We start from the raw sequence: 17,041 nt of genomic DNA on the forward strand, positions 1-17,041 counted from the left end.
TTTTTAAAACACTTCTGCATTTTCGGCAGAAATGACAATTTTCAGCTTTGTAAAGCCATGAGCCAGCTAATCCCCTTGGAGCACAGCAAGGCAGCAACACAGGGAGGAGGAATACACCCCGTGAAGAAAGTTGTGTGCAAATGCCTCTGTGAGCTCCTGAGGCTCGGAGCTGAACTGCAAAAGGCACCTGGGGACAAAGATCAGCCCAGAAGCCAGACCACACTGACACCTCTGGCTGCAGCTTCCTTTCCCACCAGTTGTTATAAAAAGAGGATTTTACGGGTTGAGAGCCCAGCTCTGACAGGACACAGAATCCCAAAACCACTGAGGGTGGAAAAAACCTCCAAGTTCAGCAAGTCCAACCTGTGACCAATCCCCACCTTGCCAACCAGCTCAGAGCACTGAGTGCCACGTCCAGTCATTCCTTGAACACCTCCAGGGATGGTGATTCCCCAGCCTTGAAGTTTCAAGGACTTACCATGAGATTTGCTTTTAATTTGTCTTCCCCAGCGGATTTTTGTCTCACCTTCCACACAGAGCCTTCCATCCTGTCCCCCAGGCACTGCCCTGGGAGCAGGCTTGGGACCAATCCCAAAGGCAACTACAAATAATTCTGGTCACTCACCTTTGGAAAAATGACACCCACTGAGCAGACAACAAAAAAGACATTCAGGTTAATTTGCTGTTGTTACGGATTAAATGCAAGGCAGACAGAATGAAGAGAAGTAGGATAAAATCATTCATCCTCCAAAATCGTCACCTCAAGGGAAGAATTCCCCTGGAAGAAGCTCATCTGAATCTTCACATCCAGGTCATCAGAACTCCAGGTCTGTCAACTTTAGAATCTTTCAGTTAAGATGAACTTCTCCTGCTTTAAGGCCATAAAATATCAGTGCAGGGTTTTCCCCACTCTGTCTCTCTCCCAGTTTCCTTAACACCCTTTTTCAATCAATAAGAATCAAAACAAAGCAACAAAAAAAATCCGTTTTTTTCTTTTTTATTATTATTATTATTATTTCTAGCAGACAATTTACATAAAATTCCCCTTTTAAGTTAGTGATTCATAACTTCCTGCAATAAACTACTTAAGGAGCAGCTTTGGTAAAAGAATGGAATGAAACAACAAACCAAAAAAAAAAAAAAAAAGAACAATCACAGCTGATTTTGAAACCAACACAATTCACCAAATTTAGATTCAAAAGAAAATCTGCCAAGCTGTATTTTCTCAGTGTTTCCAAATATTTCACCTTCCTCCTCCCTTTTCACGTTTGTGCAGATGTGGGAGCTGCATTCTGTCAAGCAGTTTGTCCTGCTAGATCATGGAAATCCATCTTTACATGATTCGTAGCCCTTGGATGGAGGACTCTAAAGTCTTGAAGGAGAGAAAAAAATCTTAATTACAATTTGCTGCCATAGCCTAGGCTAAATAATTCAGTGTAAATGCTAAAAAAAACCAAGCAAAAAACCTGAATATTTGAAATTAGACTCATCATAGAATCCCAGAATGGTTTGGGTTGGAAGGGACCTTAAAGCTCATCTCATTCCATGGGCAGGGACACCTTCCACTGTCCCAGGTTGCTCCAAGCCCCATGCAGCCTGGCCTTGGACACTTCCAGGGATCCAGGGACAGTCACAGTTTCTCTGGGCAACCTGTGCCAGGGCCTGCCCACCCTCACAGGGAAGAATTTCTTCTTTAAGTAAAGGATTTCTTCCTAATGCAAGAGCCAGAGACCATAACAGTCATTCCTTTCAAACTCAGGCACGTACAGGCCAATGATACAGACCTGAAACTGCACTAAAGCAGCGCAGATGCAGAGATCACTTCATGTTTGACTCCTGTCCCCACCAGAGCACTCTGGCACCACAGAACACAGACAATCTATTCTCTCCCTAAATCAGATCCCATACCCCAGTTTTGGGAAGACCAACAGGGACCTCTGTTGGCCAGGCCTGAGCAAAGCAAGCATGGACATTAATATATCCTTTTAGGATTTTCAATATTGTATTTTCCAGCTGTTAGAAACAACTTCTTACTCCTTGGGTAAGTTAATTCTGAGAGCACAGGACCATGTTCTGCAGCAGGGCAATGAGCAGAGCCCCATGGGATGGGAGAAGAGGCAGGGGGTTGTGTTGTACTAATTGCTCCAGTCCAACTGTGGCTGAGGCTGGAGAATGAAAGAATTAAGGGGATTCCTACAGGGACATTAAGTAATTCTATTAAAAAATAAGTCTGTATTAGCACCATCTGCTTAACAAACTGCATCTGCCTTTATGCAGATTCTTGGATCAGTTTTTCTTATGGACTTCACTAATGGCTTTGAATATTCCAGTCTGGATTTCCTGCTGCTACTAAAACCTGGCTTGGGGCTGAGCCCCAGGAGTTGATACTAGAGATTTAAAAAAAAAAAAAAAAATCCACCACCCCAGCTAGTTCACATAAACATGGTAGTAAAAGCACATTTTTACCTTAAAATCCCAGATGGTCATTGCTCCATCGATGCCGGTGGTGCAGAATTTCCGACAATCCCGTTTGTCTATCTCATAAATAGACACTTGGCTGCAAACAGAGAGTGAGAGCTCCAACACCCATTCCAGAGAGCCAGAAAACTGGGAAATTTGGGTTGAATTCTACTCCTACTCTTTGGATGGAGACATGACTATACCAGAGCCTACACTAGACTCTTGGTAGAATGCCTCAGAAGAATAAGCCAAGGAAAAGATGCTGAAAGCTCTTTAATGGCTTGGTGAGACAAAATGTTTCCCTTGAATAAAGAGAAATTGCTCAACATCCCTGGGGATGACATAATTTTTTTAATGCAAAGATATTTTACCCAATTAACCTGAATGAATCCTTTTGATTAACAGAATTGTGGAATGGTTTGGGGTGGAAGGGACATTAGAACTCATCCAGCCCCACTCCCTGCTATGGGATACTTTCCACTATCCCAGGTTGATCCAACCTGGACTTGAAAGCTTCCAGGGATGGGGCAGCCACAGCTTCTCTGGGCAACCTGTGCCAGGGCCTCCCCACCCTCACAGGGAAGGATTTTTCTGTATGTTTAACCTAAATTTGCCCTCTTTCAGCTTGAAAACAGTGATACATAATAAATAAATACACATGGCAGTAACATCTGAAATAGGAAGCTGGGATGTGAATTTCAGGTGGATTTTGCTGACTGGATTTTGCACAGTGCCACCAGCCTCATGGGAACTACCCACATATTTGATAAGATAAGCTGTGTCCAAGGTACACAACGCATTAACCACGAGCAAACAGCTGGAGCCACGTCAATGATTAACCAGCACCCACGTAAATCCCAGTAAAAGAGAGCTGCTAGGGAAAGACCACAAGGAATACCAGCTACACCCTTCTGGTACAGCAAACCTAAGGGTTTGCAGAACACCCTGCATGGAGACCATTGCCTGGCCTGCCCCTGGCAGCAGGACACTCACGTTATACTGTTTTGGTGCAGTGTCTCCAGGGTGGTGTTGCGGTCTTCCGTGGTGGCTCTTTTATCCATGTTCCGGAAGCGCTCCATGGCGGAGATGTTGCGCTGGATGCTCTGTTTGGGAATGTCGAGTTTGGAAACGAAGCTCAGCAAGCCACGGTCGTCACAGTTGAAGAGCATCGGGCAGCAGTCGTGGCCCTGCAACCAAAGAGCTGTCAGGAAACACCAGCTCAGCATTCCCACCCTGCCCTTCCAACATGCAAACACCAGGGCAGAGCTTGTTTAGTATTAACTGTGCAAAATATGGGGTTTTCTCCCCCTCCAAAACATGACAAAGCTCTGCAAGGAGGAAATTACAGACACTTACAGCTGCCACCACGCTGTTCTCGGAGACAAAGGACACGCTCAGGAGTGGGAGGAACTCTGTTTTCAGCTGCGAAACCCTGAGCACAAGGACATTTGTTAGAGGGATTCACTGAAACCTCTCATTTTCGGCTCTAACAAAAAATAGGCACTGTTCCCACGCAAGGATTGTTGGAAAAGTCAAGGTAGCTCAGCTGTCCTGTGGTGACAACAGAAGGTTGTAATTTGTAATAAAAAGTTTCAGCCTAATGCAAGTGTGCTGGAAGATTTATAACAAAGCCAAGTATTCCAGGTGAAAGGCTAACATTACCAAAACTGTGTGTAAACAGGAGAAACAGTTTAAAGGAAATAACCCCAAAAATATCTGTTTTGATGAATATATTAATTTCATTTGAATATAAAAAACACTTGAAATTTTGATGCTTGACATTTTTGCAGAGGCAAAAAGCCTTGATGTTCATTTAAGTCAACTTCTGCAACTTAATGACAAAGAGAATTCTTAAACACTTCATAATGAATGATATTCCCTGCCAGGTACTTATACTACTGTACTGATCAGAACCACAATTCAAAATTAATCCCAGAAATGCCTGGATGACCCCAGAGACTGCTGCTACCAAAACATATGGAGGATCTCATCCTTCCTGGCTGGAAAACCAAGGACACTGCAAAGTTATGCAGATCAAGAGAAGGAGCAGAAGGAGCAATTGTTAGTAAAGTATTTTGTTGGAAGGTGTAAGTTGAAACTTTGCATCAGCAGCATCTTAAGGACAGATGTTGAAATTAATATTTCATGAACTTCTTTTCCAGATTCTGGTTAGAGATGTGGTCTTAGTGCTGCAGTGAGCATGTTTCTGGATTCTCTTTGAATTGGGAATATTGTCTGGAATATGTTGTATTGCAAATATTGTTTTGGAAAAGGAAATATTGTTTCCCTGGTTACTCAGTGGAACATACCTTTTTTCCCAAATGCCTCTTTCCCCCCCCACCAAAATAAATTGGCTATACTCTCACCAAAGAATTCTTACAAAGAATTTAAATTATATACTCTAAAATTCACAGAAACAAACCTTATTAACAGAATATTTATATAAGCCTCAAAGGGACCTGGAGCCTACAGTAAAACAGGCAACAGAGGCACGAGCTTGCGAGCCCAATACTTCACACGGAACCACGGAATCATTAAGGGTGGAAAAGACCTTTAGGATCCTCAGGCTCACAACAGCAGCAAGGGGATACTCACATCATGTTTTTGGAGGCATCAGCCACTGACACAGTGCTGTCATGACTGACCCAGGCCAGGCGGTTGCCACTGGCGGAGAAGCTCACGCTGTGCACCCAGCCTCCGCTGCCTGCGCCCCCAAATTCCGACATCAGCTGCCCAAAAGGCATCTTGGAGCCCCAGGGAGTGCTGGCTGGCTTTTCATCCACTTCCTTAATGTAAGCAGAGAACACCCTGCAAATAAAAAGATTTTGGTGTGAACAAAGAGAGAACAGAGCTCTTGGGAGCATGGGGTGCATTTCATGTTGGAAGGAGACAGATGTGTCCTGATTCTCTGAAAACAAAATATTTTGGTGTCTTTGAACAAGCCTGGAAGCAGCAGCATGCAGAGAGAAAGCAGCAGTACAAAGGGTGTAAAGCACACAGGTTTCTCATGAATGCTGTTCTTGTAGCCTTCTCCCTTTTTTCCAGAAGATGGCACAAAACCACACGTTGTCAGTGCATTTTTCCCCGTGCCAAGATTTCCCTTTCATCCTTTTGCGGTGCTAACAGCTCTCCAGAGTCAAGCCTTCAGTTAGAGAAAACCCAGGAATGGCACTGTATAATTAGAAGCTAATACAAACACCTACAAAATTACCCACTCTTTAAGAACATTCCTGTTTTAGCAGGATTTCAAAGAAAGAAATGTGATGTTCTGATGTCAGCAAAGGAGCTCTGAGCCACCTTCTTCTGGCTCATTATTGCAAAAATGCCTTGAAAACCTGAAACACTGCAATGTTTTTATAGATTTTTTTCCCCCAGCACTACAATTTTTAAGGTATGTTTAAATAGAAAGCTCCCCCTTTCATCAAATTCCTTCTGCATGATTCAGACATGCCACAATATGGTGTTCTTGACTGTTACCATGGAATTTAATGGGACATCACAACCATAGGATTTGAGTCCATTGAACAGGAGGAGCAAGGCAGCTACACCATGCTACTACCAGAGGGGAAAAAAAAATCAGTATAAATGAGAAACTATAATCAAATATTCATGGTTGCAGTCACACAAACAGGAATTATTTTATAGTGAGTTGAAGAAAATGTAGCCTCCCCTTCCCTGTTTTTTAGATCTTTTGTATGTGTGGGGCAAGCACTTCCAAAGGTACCTATATTCAGCTTATTTCAATAAAGCTGCTCATATGGAATGAGAAGGGTTTAACTGCAGCTATATTAGGTACAGATTTTCAGGGAATTAAGTATGGATATATATTTGGCTCTATTAGTTTAAATATAATTTAATGATAATCCTTTAAAAATCTGATTTTATAGAGCTACCTAAAAGGATGGCCTCTTAATGGATGGAAGTAGGACAAGATGTTTAAAGAAACAGCCTTTGACACAAGGCAGGAAAATCATACCTAACTAGGGAAGACCTTGAATTTAACTGTTACTTAAAAACATAAGAAGTCTTCCCCCTTATTAAAATCTCCCTGTCTTTTAAAACCAAAATAACCTCAACTTGAAGGCCTCAGCCTTCAAAGAATGTTGGGAAATGACTTTCATTCCCTCAGCAAGAACATAAAATCATAGTTATGTGCTGCTCATAGCTACAGATACATACATACAGATACATATGTATTTCAGATAAATACAAGGGGAGCTCATTTATCTTGGCCAAGCACAAAAAATCTCTGCTGAATACCCAGCAATTTGCAGCCTCCTGCCCTTCATTCCTTCCCCAAAATGTTTCCCACTTAGCTGCTTATTACGTGGCAGTGGCTCTCTCTGGCAGATCCATTTCATAATTTCCATCAGAACAGGTGCACACTTCAGGTATTTTTTTTTTTTTAATATGGAACGGAAGGGAGAACTGGAATTCTAGAGATCTGTACTCATAATTTACAAAAGAGAATAGTTTTTCCATGGATTTGGGGAAGAAACAAAGAAACAGAATCCCAGAATGGTTTGGGTTGGACACACATACACATTTCAGGTGACCTATGTCAAAATCCTGAGTCCTTTATGAAACCAAATTTTAAAACTTCCACATATGAAAAGCAGCTGCTTCTGTTTCACATCACCTATTATGTGACAGGAAGTGAATACATACAGTTTATCTAATTTAAACTGTAAATAAGGCAGCAAAGAGGAGATAGCTCTCCCCTCTCTTTCCCAGCTTCCATTTAACATCTCTCCTTACATGAAAAGGTATCAAAGGATGGGGTTTAGATGTGAGGGTTTCATTCTGAAATAAGGAATGCAATAGTCAGTCCCACCTCCCCCTCCCACTCCTCCTTAGTCATTTTTAGTACACACTTTGAAGCTTAAAAATTGCCCTATTACATAAAGAATTTAAGAAAAGAAGCTTTCATTATCATTCAAGGTACAAGTGATTAAGTCAATGTGGATTCAAGTCAGGCCCTGCAGACTCCCCATGCAGACTTCCCTGCAGTGACCCCAATCACTCAGCACAGAGCAGTTTGCAGGGCCCATCCCTCACACTCTAATTTCACAATCAGCTGCAAAGTCTCCCCCATCCATCTCTCACATCAATCTGCCTTTAACAGCTTTTTTTTTTTTTTAATGGTCTTCAAAAATCTCTTCTATTGTGTTGAGTTGCAGGTGGATCAATTGCTTGGCTCTGCTCCCCACAGGCAAAGGGGAGGAAACAAGGAACTCAGAGGAAAAAAGATGGGATAACACCTTTGGAAATGACCAGTTACTCTGAATTTTGGAACTGCACCATTAGGGTATTGCTTTTTGAACTCTAACTAGCAGTGGTGTTCTACAAGATAACAACTGATAATCCAACTTGAGTCTAATGACCAGTTCTCAGCCTAAATGCTGTGTAATGCTGGGAAGGAACCCAGCAATCCCCAAAATTCAGGTGTGTCCCTCAGCAGATCCATGCTGGCTGTGCAAAGTCAGGAGACAGCAGCACCAAAGCCAAACCAAAGGTTTCTCAAGCTGGGTATTTTATTTTGGTACCAACAACAGTACAAAATGAGGCACCTTCTACTCTAATACCAAATGCAAACACCTGATCAACATGCTCAAACTACCCATTTGATCCAGTAACCCAAACTGTAGAGAAATGTTTTAGTTTCTCACCTGCACTTGAAGTCACAGGATCCTGCAGCCAGCAGGACATTGTTGGGGTGCCAGTCCAGGCTGAGGACAGTGGAACGAATGGGCTTTTTAATGTGTTTGCTCACCCACCTGAAACAAAACCAAACCAAAACAAGACATGAAATTTATATGAACATATTTTAAGTGATTCCCACAAATCTATGAAGCACTTCTCAAGAAGATCACTCCCTGTCAATGACTAAACACATCCATTTTGGAAAAAACTTCAAGTCCAAATCTTTCACATTCTCTTGTGCAATCTGTGAACTTTATGGTTACCTTAATTAAACTTTCAAATATTATGAACAAACTCATTAAATATGTATCTCCTCAGCTAAGTCCTACTCCCCTTCAAGCTGATTTTTATGATGCATTAGATGGAATTCCCTGATGTGAATTTTGCACAGAAATTGCCAGGTCTGTTCCCCCAGTGAAGCACGACTATTTTCATGGATCACCAAGCACAAGTCCTTCTCCAGTCCTTCCAATGAATGTTATACTCACATCTCTTGCCTACTGACTTTTCTACTGTTTAAAAATACAATAACTGTAAAACACAACAAGAAAATGGAGGGACTGCCAATGACCCAACCAGTGCATTCATCTCAATTATCTGCAGTGCAAAGTGGTCCTGCTGCTGAATTCATCAATAGTGGCCTAAATATGTCTCAGCAGATTTGGTTTATCTGAACTATTTACAAACTAGTAATGAAATCTATTATTCACTTGATGGCCTTTGGGCTGATGGTGCCTTTTCTTTGATTTTACTTCCATCAAGCACAAGTTTTAAGGTTCACAATTTACAAATTATATTTCTTTAGCATATGGAGTCTTGATTCTTTTGCAGACAAGCAAGGCAGAGAAAAATATTGATAAGTGAATATGCTGGAAAGCATAAAAGTCTAAGACAATCTTTAACATGTATTTTGCAGATGGTGCCATTGTTTTTCATCTCCACATGGCAAACTACACACAGAACACCTGTGTTTTTGTGCCTGTTTATGCAACCCAAAGTAAAAGATACCCCACACACTGATTTCAGCTACAGATGATACAGCAAATGTAGCTCCAACACATGCAGCTACAAAGGGAGAAGACCAGAAGCATTAAGTTTAGATGCTAAAATGAGAAAATTGTAAATGGTGGAAATATCTTTGTGATATTCCTACGTCAAATCTATAAACTGTGGTAAAAGTACATGACAAAATGCAGAACAGGTCGATGACAAGCTCAAACATCTTTTAACAGATCACCCTGGAGATGTGACAGAATGACAAGAAATGGCCCAAAATAATAGATACAGAATAAAGACTTCAGTGAAGATTTCTTCATTCATTCTGGCACGAAGAAGGGGAAGGAAATATTTCTCTTTTTTCAACCATAGAGTTGTAGTAATGAAATCTTTACTCTGCAGAAATTCTTGCACTTGCAGAAAAGAAACATATGTTTATGACAGTCAGGCAGAACACATCCACACTAACTTGCACTGTCTGAAAATAGGCAAAGGCCTTTAGGTGCTACAGCAGAATGAAGAGAGAATAACATTTATTCCCCAAATGTTAAAGTCCACAAAAGAACTGGTGAGGCCATCCCTCAACATTTCCTGAATATTTCAGGAATAAATTAGTAACCCAGTTGCCAGCATTAAACAACATCAGTGTTCCCATGCCGACCTAAAGATACAAAACCAGCTCACCAGTCATTTTCAGACTCAAAGTAGCACACAGATATGAGTCGAGCTCCACTGCCCACAGCGAACTTGTTCTCCAAGGGGGACCACTTGACGAAGGTGGCGGCGCGGTTGATCCTGAGGATGACGAGGGTGGGTTTCCACACGCCGTCCTTCTGGCTCCACACGTAGGCGTTGCGGTCGGCGCCGCACGTCACGATGCGGTCGCTTTTGGGAGCCCAGTCAATCCCTGCCAGTGAAGGGGTCACAGGAATTAATTTTACCCTTTACATTAAGGCAAAATAGAGATCACCTCACAGCCCTCTGTTACACAATCCCAGACTTGTTTGTGGTGGAAAGGGCCTTAAAGATCGTCCAGTTCCAGCTTTGTGCCAACGCCCATTCACTATCCCAGGTTGCTCTAAGCTCCATCCACTTGGACACTTCCTTGGATACTCCCAGGGATTCAGGGGCAGCCTCAGCTTCTCCAGGCAATCTGAGCCAGGGCCTCACCACCCTCACAGGGAAAAATTTCACCATATCTAACAGAAATTTCCCCTCTTTCAGTCTGAAGCCGTTCCTCCCTGCCCTGTCACTGCAGTTCCTGGCGAACTCATCACTCAGACAGTTATTACTGTTATGTCATTCATCTCTTATTCTCCAGGAGCTATTTCAGAGCTGTTTCTCCCTCTAGCTTTCATCAAAACTGCAGATCCCAGGCATTTGCTGGCTGAGGAAGCTCCGAGGGCTGGCCAACAGGTGGAGCTCTGCAGACCGGCCAAGGCCTGTCCAGCAGCACCCTCCAAACCTGTGACTTGTGCAAGATCCCTCTCAACAGCTGAAACTCAGCAATTCTAAAACTGCACAACCTCTTAACAGCAATTTGTGCTTGCTGCCAGACTGCAGCCATGATCTAAAGTTTAAATAACAGGGATTTTTGGTTAGCTGTTATCAATCATTATGCACTAACACAATGTTTACATTTTTTCCATGCCTATTTAAGCTGTGCCACAAGAAAGGTTTACCAAGAAATACAGAACAAATTCAAACAATAAAATAAAACCTTTGATAAAGCTGTCATTGCTTCTTTCCCCTCCCAGGCAATGAAGAATGTTCCCAACTGGAAAGTCTTATGGGAACACTATTTTTCATCTTTTCTCTAGCATCCTCTGGGATGCAGTTCTCAACTCTCCTGCCACAAATTATGTATCAGTGGTTTTCCGTTACTACATTCAGTATGGAAAACATCTCTTAAGCTCACAAACTGAAAGTGGAATAAAAGCTGTGGAAAGAATTTGCACTAATGTTATCATATTATTCATACATTGTTTAATTCAAAATAGATTTATGCTTAAAAAGTGAAGAGCTTGATAGTCTGAAGCTACAGTTACAGGAGTTCTAGCACTGCCTTTGAAAGAGGGACCATCATGTCTCTCTTCCTTCTCCTGCCCACCACTTCCTCTCACCAGCCCTGGCGCTGTTCTGACTTAGGCCAAGTTCAGATTTTTAGCTTAGCAGAAAACAAGCTCTTCCTGTGAGTGAGTAGAGGCAGCTCACCACAAACCTGAGGCACGAGAAGGACCTTGTCCCCTGTGATCAGGAGGTGCAGTGGCAGCAGCTGACTCACTCCTGTCAGGGGTTACAAGCAGTTTGATCAGTGGCTCTCCTGTGTGTAGCCACAGCTTAACTCCACTCTTTACAACCACCACAGTGTTTGGCATTCCAAAGGTGCACACTGTGCAGGAAAGCAGGGAAAGCCCTTCTCCCAAGTCATGAATACTTGGCTTCTAACAATAACAGGTACAAGTAGAATGTCTTAGTGGGGATACACTTAATTTGTAAATGCAGCCCAAGTGACTCTTCACAAAGAAGCAGAGATAGTTGCACCCTTGGACAGCAGGAATTGGAAAAATTGAATAAGGTTCCTGCAAAATGCTGCTGGACTGATACTTCTGCCCATTAGTGAGCTGAGTTGGGCATGAGCTTGTATTAATTATTTTCATTTCCTTAAGAGAATAAAGCCCTTTTAAAAATATCACTATGAAAAAAACTCAAAACCAACCCAGTAATATAAAAGACTGCCACAGAATAATCACATTTTTTAAAATAACACCTTGTGACTCAGTGTGGCAGATCCTCTTAATTTCCATTGTGGATGTACAGAGCCTGCAATAAATGTGCTCACTGATGGTCTAAGTCCAGGACTGACCACTTCATATGTTTATACACTCCTTAAAAAAGGGTATTTATTGTTGTTGGAAACCACAAAGCAATTCTACAGTCATACACTGGATGAAATTTTAGTACTAGCACTTGAAAGGGAACAGCATGCATCACTGTGACACAAGCAGATTACCTTCAGCATACTGAAAATGTGTTCTCATTATGTCATTAGGGATGAAAAATAAGCCATAGATAAGAAAAAATGGCTCAGTAACTCCACTGAAATGTCTGGAAATGAGATAGGGCTTTTCTTCCTAACATTCACTGCATGCAGTTCAGAAAACTGCTGCAAGGCTCTGTCTAAGTGGGAATGCCAACCTATAAAAAGATCTATTTACTCAACACTTGCAAATTTCCTGTTCAGAATCTCAACTGGGGAAAACAGGAGGGGTTGGAAAAATTCATGTCTGGCTCAATCTCACCTGTAATGTGTCCATTGTGTTCCTTCAGCTCATGAGCCTTCACCCACTGGTTCCCACTCTTCTTGTAGATGTGCACTTCATGGTTATTAGGGCTAATGGCAATCTCTTGAAAGAAGAAATAAAACAATCCAATTGTACAGAAAGCTTTTTAATAGCAAATGCTATATTTGGAAAGACTTTTCCCTTCTAAAACCTCTATTTACAAATTTGAGAGCATTATATGGGCTTTGTAAATGAAGGGCCAAAATCCCTGGAAAATCTCCAATAATTATGGACAAATAATCATGGAATGGTTTTGGTTGGAAGGCATCTTTAAGATCATGCAGTTCCAACCCCCTGCCATGAACAGGGACACCTTCCCCTATCCCCAGTTGCTCCAAGCATCATCCAACCTGGCCTTGGGCACTTCCAGGCACAGCTTCTCTGGGAATCTGTGGGAAGAATTTCCTCCCAAAATCCCACCTAACCCTGCCCTCTGGAAGTTTGATATTGGCACACATTCCATGGCCATGAGTACTCTGCACAGGAAGACAGCACATTTGGAACACAACAACACACATTATATAGAAAACTTGGCCAGGAGGCAAAGCTTTGTGGAACACCAGGAAGACTCAATTACCTCCTATGCCAGAGTTCCAGCAACAGGCTTAGAAAAGCTCAGATTTGGAAGACTTGTGCTTTTTGGATCAGAAGTAGAACATTTAACAAGTAGAACTGTGTATCTGATCACACCTTCCATATATGTGACCCAGAACACCACAAGATCAAAAACTGACAGCAGAAAGAAAACAGCAGCAATTGAAAAAAAAAAGATAAAATTGAAAATGAACTTATTACTTACGAGTACGGTCTCTGTTCCAGGCATGGCAGGTGATTGGCTCCAGCAGGAACTGATGCAGAGACATTCCGAGTTAAAGAGATTCCTATGTTGCAAAAAGTGAAAAGGCTGAAAGGCGTAAAATTGAAAACAAAACGCTTCAAAATGAGAGAATTAATAAAACCAAGTTAATCTTCAGCACTTACCAAGCATCTTCCAATGCAGTGTTACAATTTATTTACAGATCACAACCTAAATACGATAAGGCTGCTCAAGAGCTGCCTGTGTCACACCCCCAGATATTTTCAGTAGGATGATGGATTTGCATTGTCCTGCTTGCATTAGCTAACTGCAGCTGCCCTAAAAGCCACATACACTTGCTTCTTTGTGTATCCTCACAGACAAGAGAGCAGGCCCTCAAGAAATCCAATAAACCTATTAATTTTACTATGGAAATAGAACAATTAAAAAATAAGTATCTAGGGCAAAGGTTAGTGAACTGATTCTAAAGCCTGACCTGTATCCAGGCTCACAGGCAGCACTACAACAAAATCTTTTTTTCAGGAAGTCAAACTGATGTGGAACTGTGATCTGCTGATATATTATTTCATAAAACCATTTATATGCATCCTAGGGAAAAATTACTATGATTAGTAATTAACTAATTAGTAATTTCTCCAAATTAATTCTAGCACTGAACTATTTGATAATCAGGCTTTTGCCCCATGAAACTCAAACACTAAAGCTGAATCATTACACTTTGTGAGTATTTTGTTTAAAAAAGGCTAAATACCTACTTTTTTCTTTTTTTAACTGATGGCTGTTACAAGAGGCGGTGCTGAAAATCTGTAATTGGAGGTACATCCATCCACAAACACAAAGTTGCTTAAAATGTTTTTATTATATTATCTTCCATTCCTTTACACTGCCTTTGGTTAATACAGGACATGGAACAGTATATTTTTGAAATGAAAATATTTTAGACATTGAAGTATTTTAGATACCAAAATATTTTAGGTATTTTAACAGTATTCTATGTGCTGTATTAACCAGAGCAGCGTAACCGGATGGAAGATAACACCACAAAAACTCAAGGTCACCTGTAATAATGAAAATGTGCACAGTTCAACACATCCAACTTGGACTTGTCAATTCCTTTGGTATACTCCACTAATTTTTACAGCAATTTATCACTGCCTGATGGATCAAAGCACTTTTACCCCCACATATCCCTCTTAAAAGAACTATCTCCGTGATGTCATTCCAAGACATCCACACCCATTACAGCCTGGAATTACAACATACCCAAGTATGGCCATGTTAGCAGAGGGTGGAGACTTCAGGACAAGGTAGGAATTTGGAAGCAAACAGGAAATGAATGGCAATCCAACAGAAACTTGGGAGTGAAAGAAGGATGAGTATGCTCTTAGGGAGCCTCAGGAATTACTATCACACCATCAGTTTAACAAATACCTTGAAAGTGCTGGATCTTGGAGCAGAGGTGAGACAGTATTTCACCAATGCAAGTAGCTGGAGAGAGTTTTTATTTTATTTAAGGAAATCGAGCACTGTTATTCTAAAAATATGCAAATTATGGGTGCATTTCAAATGTACTTGAAATACAACTTTTACCAATACGAGTTTTAGTCCAGCTCCTAATTTTAACCAGCATGATTTTCACAGTTCTTATAATAATCACATTCCACCAATCAAATGAAATATTAAATACACACAGTCCTAGGCAAAATAATTAATTTTTTTTTTGTTTATGTGAAAATGTTGCTATATCTGGTTTACCTCTGCCCTTGGACATCCATCATTTGAGATTCCACGTGTGGAAGCAAAACACAACTGCAAAGTGCTTTTTCCAGGATCTTGCTTTAGCTCCTGCCAACATTCAGTAGCAGCACATTTCCATATACAGGAAAAGTTCAAGAGCTGTTCCACCAACAAGGAATGCTCAGCCTTTGCTACTCTTTCCGAAATAAAATGTAAAAATATCCAGTCTCCTCTCCCCAAGGAATGCAGCTATTTTGAAACACTTTCTAACAGAGCTGTAGTATTTTATTCACAGATTGGCATTACATATAAAATATGGTCCCATCCTAACTCCTAGTTCAGGTATTTTTATTCAGCTGCTCCCAAAACCTACCCAAAGGTGTATGATCCATTCCTTCCAATTGACTGAACTACTTGAGCTCCATAACTGGTTACAAGAGACTTTTTTTCATTTTGGTTTGGTTACAAACCCATAAAACACAATAGTGATGATAACCTCAAAGAGCAGTGCTATTTCTGTCTCCTGATAGATACAGTGCTAGGTTCTTTGGAAAGATAAAGCTTTAAGAAGTTTTCCAGTTATATTTATTCCTTACTAATACACAGACAAAATCCAGCTCATATTTCACTAGGGAAAATGCTGCTGGCTTTATAATTCTTGATAACCTCAACGTCTTCCTGTCATCCAAACTCAGAATCTCACATGGGGAAGATACTGGTATGACTCTGTTACCAAGTACTTAATGCAGCTCTCCCTGAGTATTATTTCAAGTGGAAAGCAACTGACTTTGAGTTTCAATAAAATATTTTTAAATGGAGGGGGGAAAAAAAAAGGGAAATCTTGCAGCTTTGTAGAGCAGTTCTTTCAGTACAAGGCCTGAAAGGATCGAGGTTGGGATGTACAGCACTCAGCTGCTGTCACCTCTTCTGGGGTGAGAAATATGTGGTGAATGGTACTTGTCCATTCCTGGACAAGCAGCCAGCCAGGACTCAGAAGTGGAGACGGAATGTGTGCGTGTGACAGCGAGAAAAGGATCCTTTTAATCCTTTCCCACCCTCGGAGCACCTACACCACTTCCAAACACCTGGAAGCCAAGCACCTGCGACGAAGGACAGCCTCCCAGCACTGTCACTCCCTCCCAAGGCACTCGGCGCGGATCTCCCAGGGGGGTGGCTCATCCCGGGCACCTCCTGACACAAGGCACCGCTAGGATAAAGCCGCCGGGATGGGCACGGATTGTGAGCTGGGCCCTGCCAGCACAGAGCACGGCGGGGAATACGGGGGGCACAGCGGGGGAAACGTGAGGCACCTCCTCGGCCTCGCCTCTCCCCGGCCCCTCAGGGCGAGCGGCGCCCACCGCCTCACCCCCTCACGGCGTCCCCAGCCCCTCGGGGCAGCGATGCTGCGCTGCCTCCCCCCCGCGCTCCCCTCACGCCGGCGGGCCCGCAGGCTCCCCCCGCCCGCCGCCCATCGCTGCCGCGGCCGGGACTCACCTGAGGCGGCGGCGGCGGCGGAGCGGGACTCGCGGACTCTGGGCAGTCAACGCGACTCCGCTCCGGCGGCGGGAGAGGCCGAGCGGGCCCGGCTCTGACACGGGCGGCAGGAAACGCGCTCGGCGCCTGCGCCGCCAGCCCTCCCCACACAAAGGGCGGAGCGGCGCCTGCGCGGCCCCTCAGGGCGGGGCGGCACCGGCTGCGGCTGGGGAATTGACAAGGTGAGGGGAGAAATTTAAGGTGGTAGAATGCGGCTGGCGGTGCAACCCCGCCATTGTGTGCCCTAAATCACAGCAGCCAAGCGCCTCTTAAACGCCTCCAGGGGTGGGGAGTCCACCACGTAGCTGGGTAAGCCGTTCCAATGTCTGACCACCCAAGTAGTAAAAAAAAAAAAAATAATTATAACATCTAACTTGACTCTGCAATGACTCAACTTGAGGCCATTTCCTTCAGTTCTGTCACTGCAGGCTCGGTAGAAGAGGCTGGATCC

General features: G+C 42.7%; 1 protein-coding gene across 2 annotated transcripts; it reads right to left on the reverse strand.

Annotated features, from left to right (window-relative positions):
* Positions 1-981: 981 nt before the first annotated feature.
* Positions 982-16,697, reverse strand: ARPC1A (actin related protein 2/3 complex subunit 1A). Of its 2 annotated transcripts, none has more exons than XM_041462389.1 (10): positions 16,552-16,697; positions 13,303-13,384; positions 12,462-12,566; positions 9,844-10,066; positions 8,130-8,237; positions 5,056-5,268; positions 3,817-3,892; positions 3,454-3,647; positions 2,467-2,557; positions 982-1,372 (listed from the first exon to the last, which is right to left on the reverse strand). In XM_041462389.1, the coding sequence occupies exons 2-10, from the start codon at positions 13,364-13,366 to the stop codon at positions 1,334-1,336; spliced, it is 1,113 nt and encodes a 370-aa protein (XP_041318323.1). In that variant the 5' UTR covers positions 13,367-13,384; positions 16,552-16,697; the 3' UTR covers positions 982-1,333. The 2 variants fall into 2 exon arrangements, with proteins under 2 accessions (XP_041318323.1, XP_041318322.1); XM_041462388.1 differs by having other exon boundaries at positions 13,303-13,407; positions 16,552-16,690.
* Between the last annotated feature and the right edge of the window lie 344 nt (positions 16,698-17,041).

This window comes from Pyrgilauda ruficollis, unplaced genomic scaffold (genome assembly GCF_017590135.1).
Source record: "Pyrgilauda ruficollis isolate IOZ18807 unplaced genomic scaffold, ASM1759013v1 scaffold16, whole genome shotgun sequence".
Lineage (NCBI taxonomy): Eukaryota > Metazoa > Chordata > Aves > Passeriformes > Passeridae > Pyrgilauda > Pyrgilauda ruficollis.

Coding starts and splice junctions, on each gene's coding strand:
- ARPC1A (XM_041462389.1), bottom strand. CDS start 13,366: ATGTCTCTGCATCAGTTCCTGCTGGAGCCAATCACCTGCCATGCCTGG. Junction 8,238..9,843: donor TTTGAGTCTGAAAATGACTG/GTGAGCTGGTTT, acceptor GTTTTGTTTCAG/GTGGGTGAGCAAACACATTA. Junction 2,558..3,453: donor CTGCACCAAAACAGTATAAC/GTGAGTGTCCTG, acceptor CTCTGTTTGCAG/CCAAGTGTCTATTTATGAGA.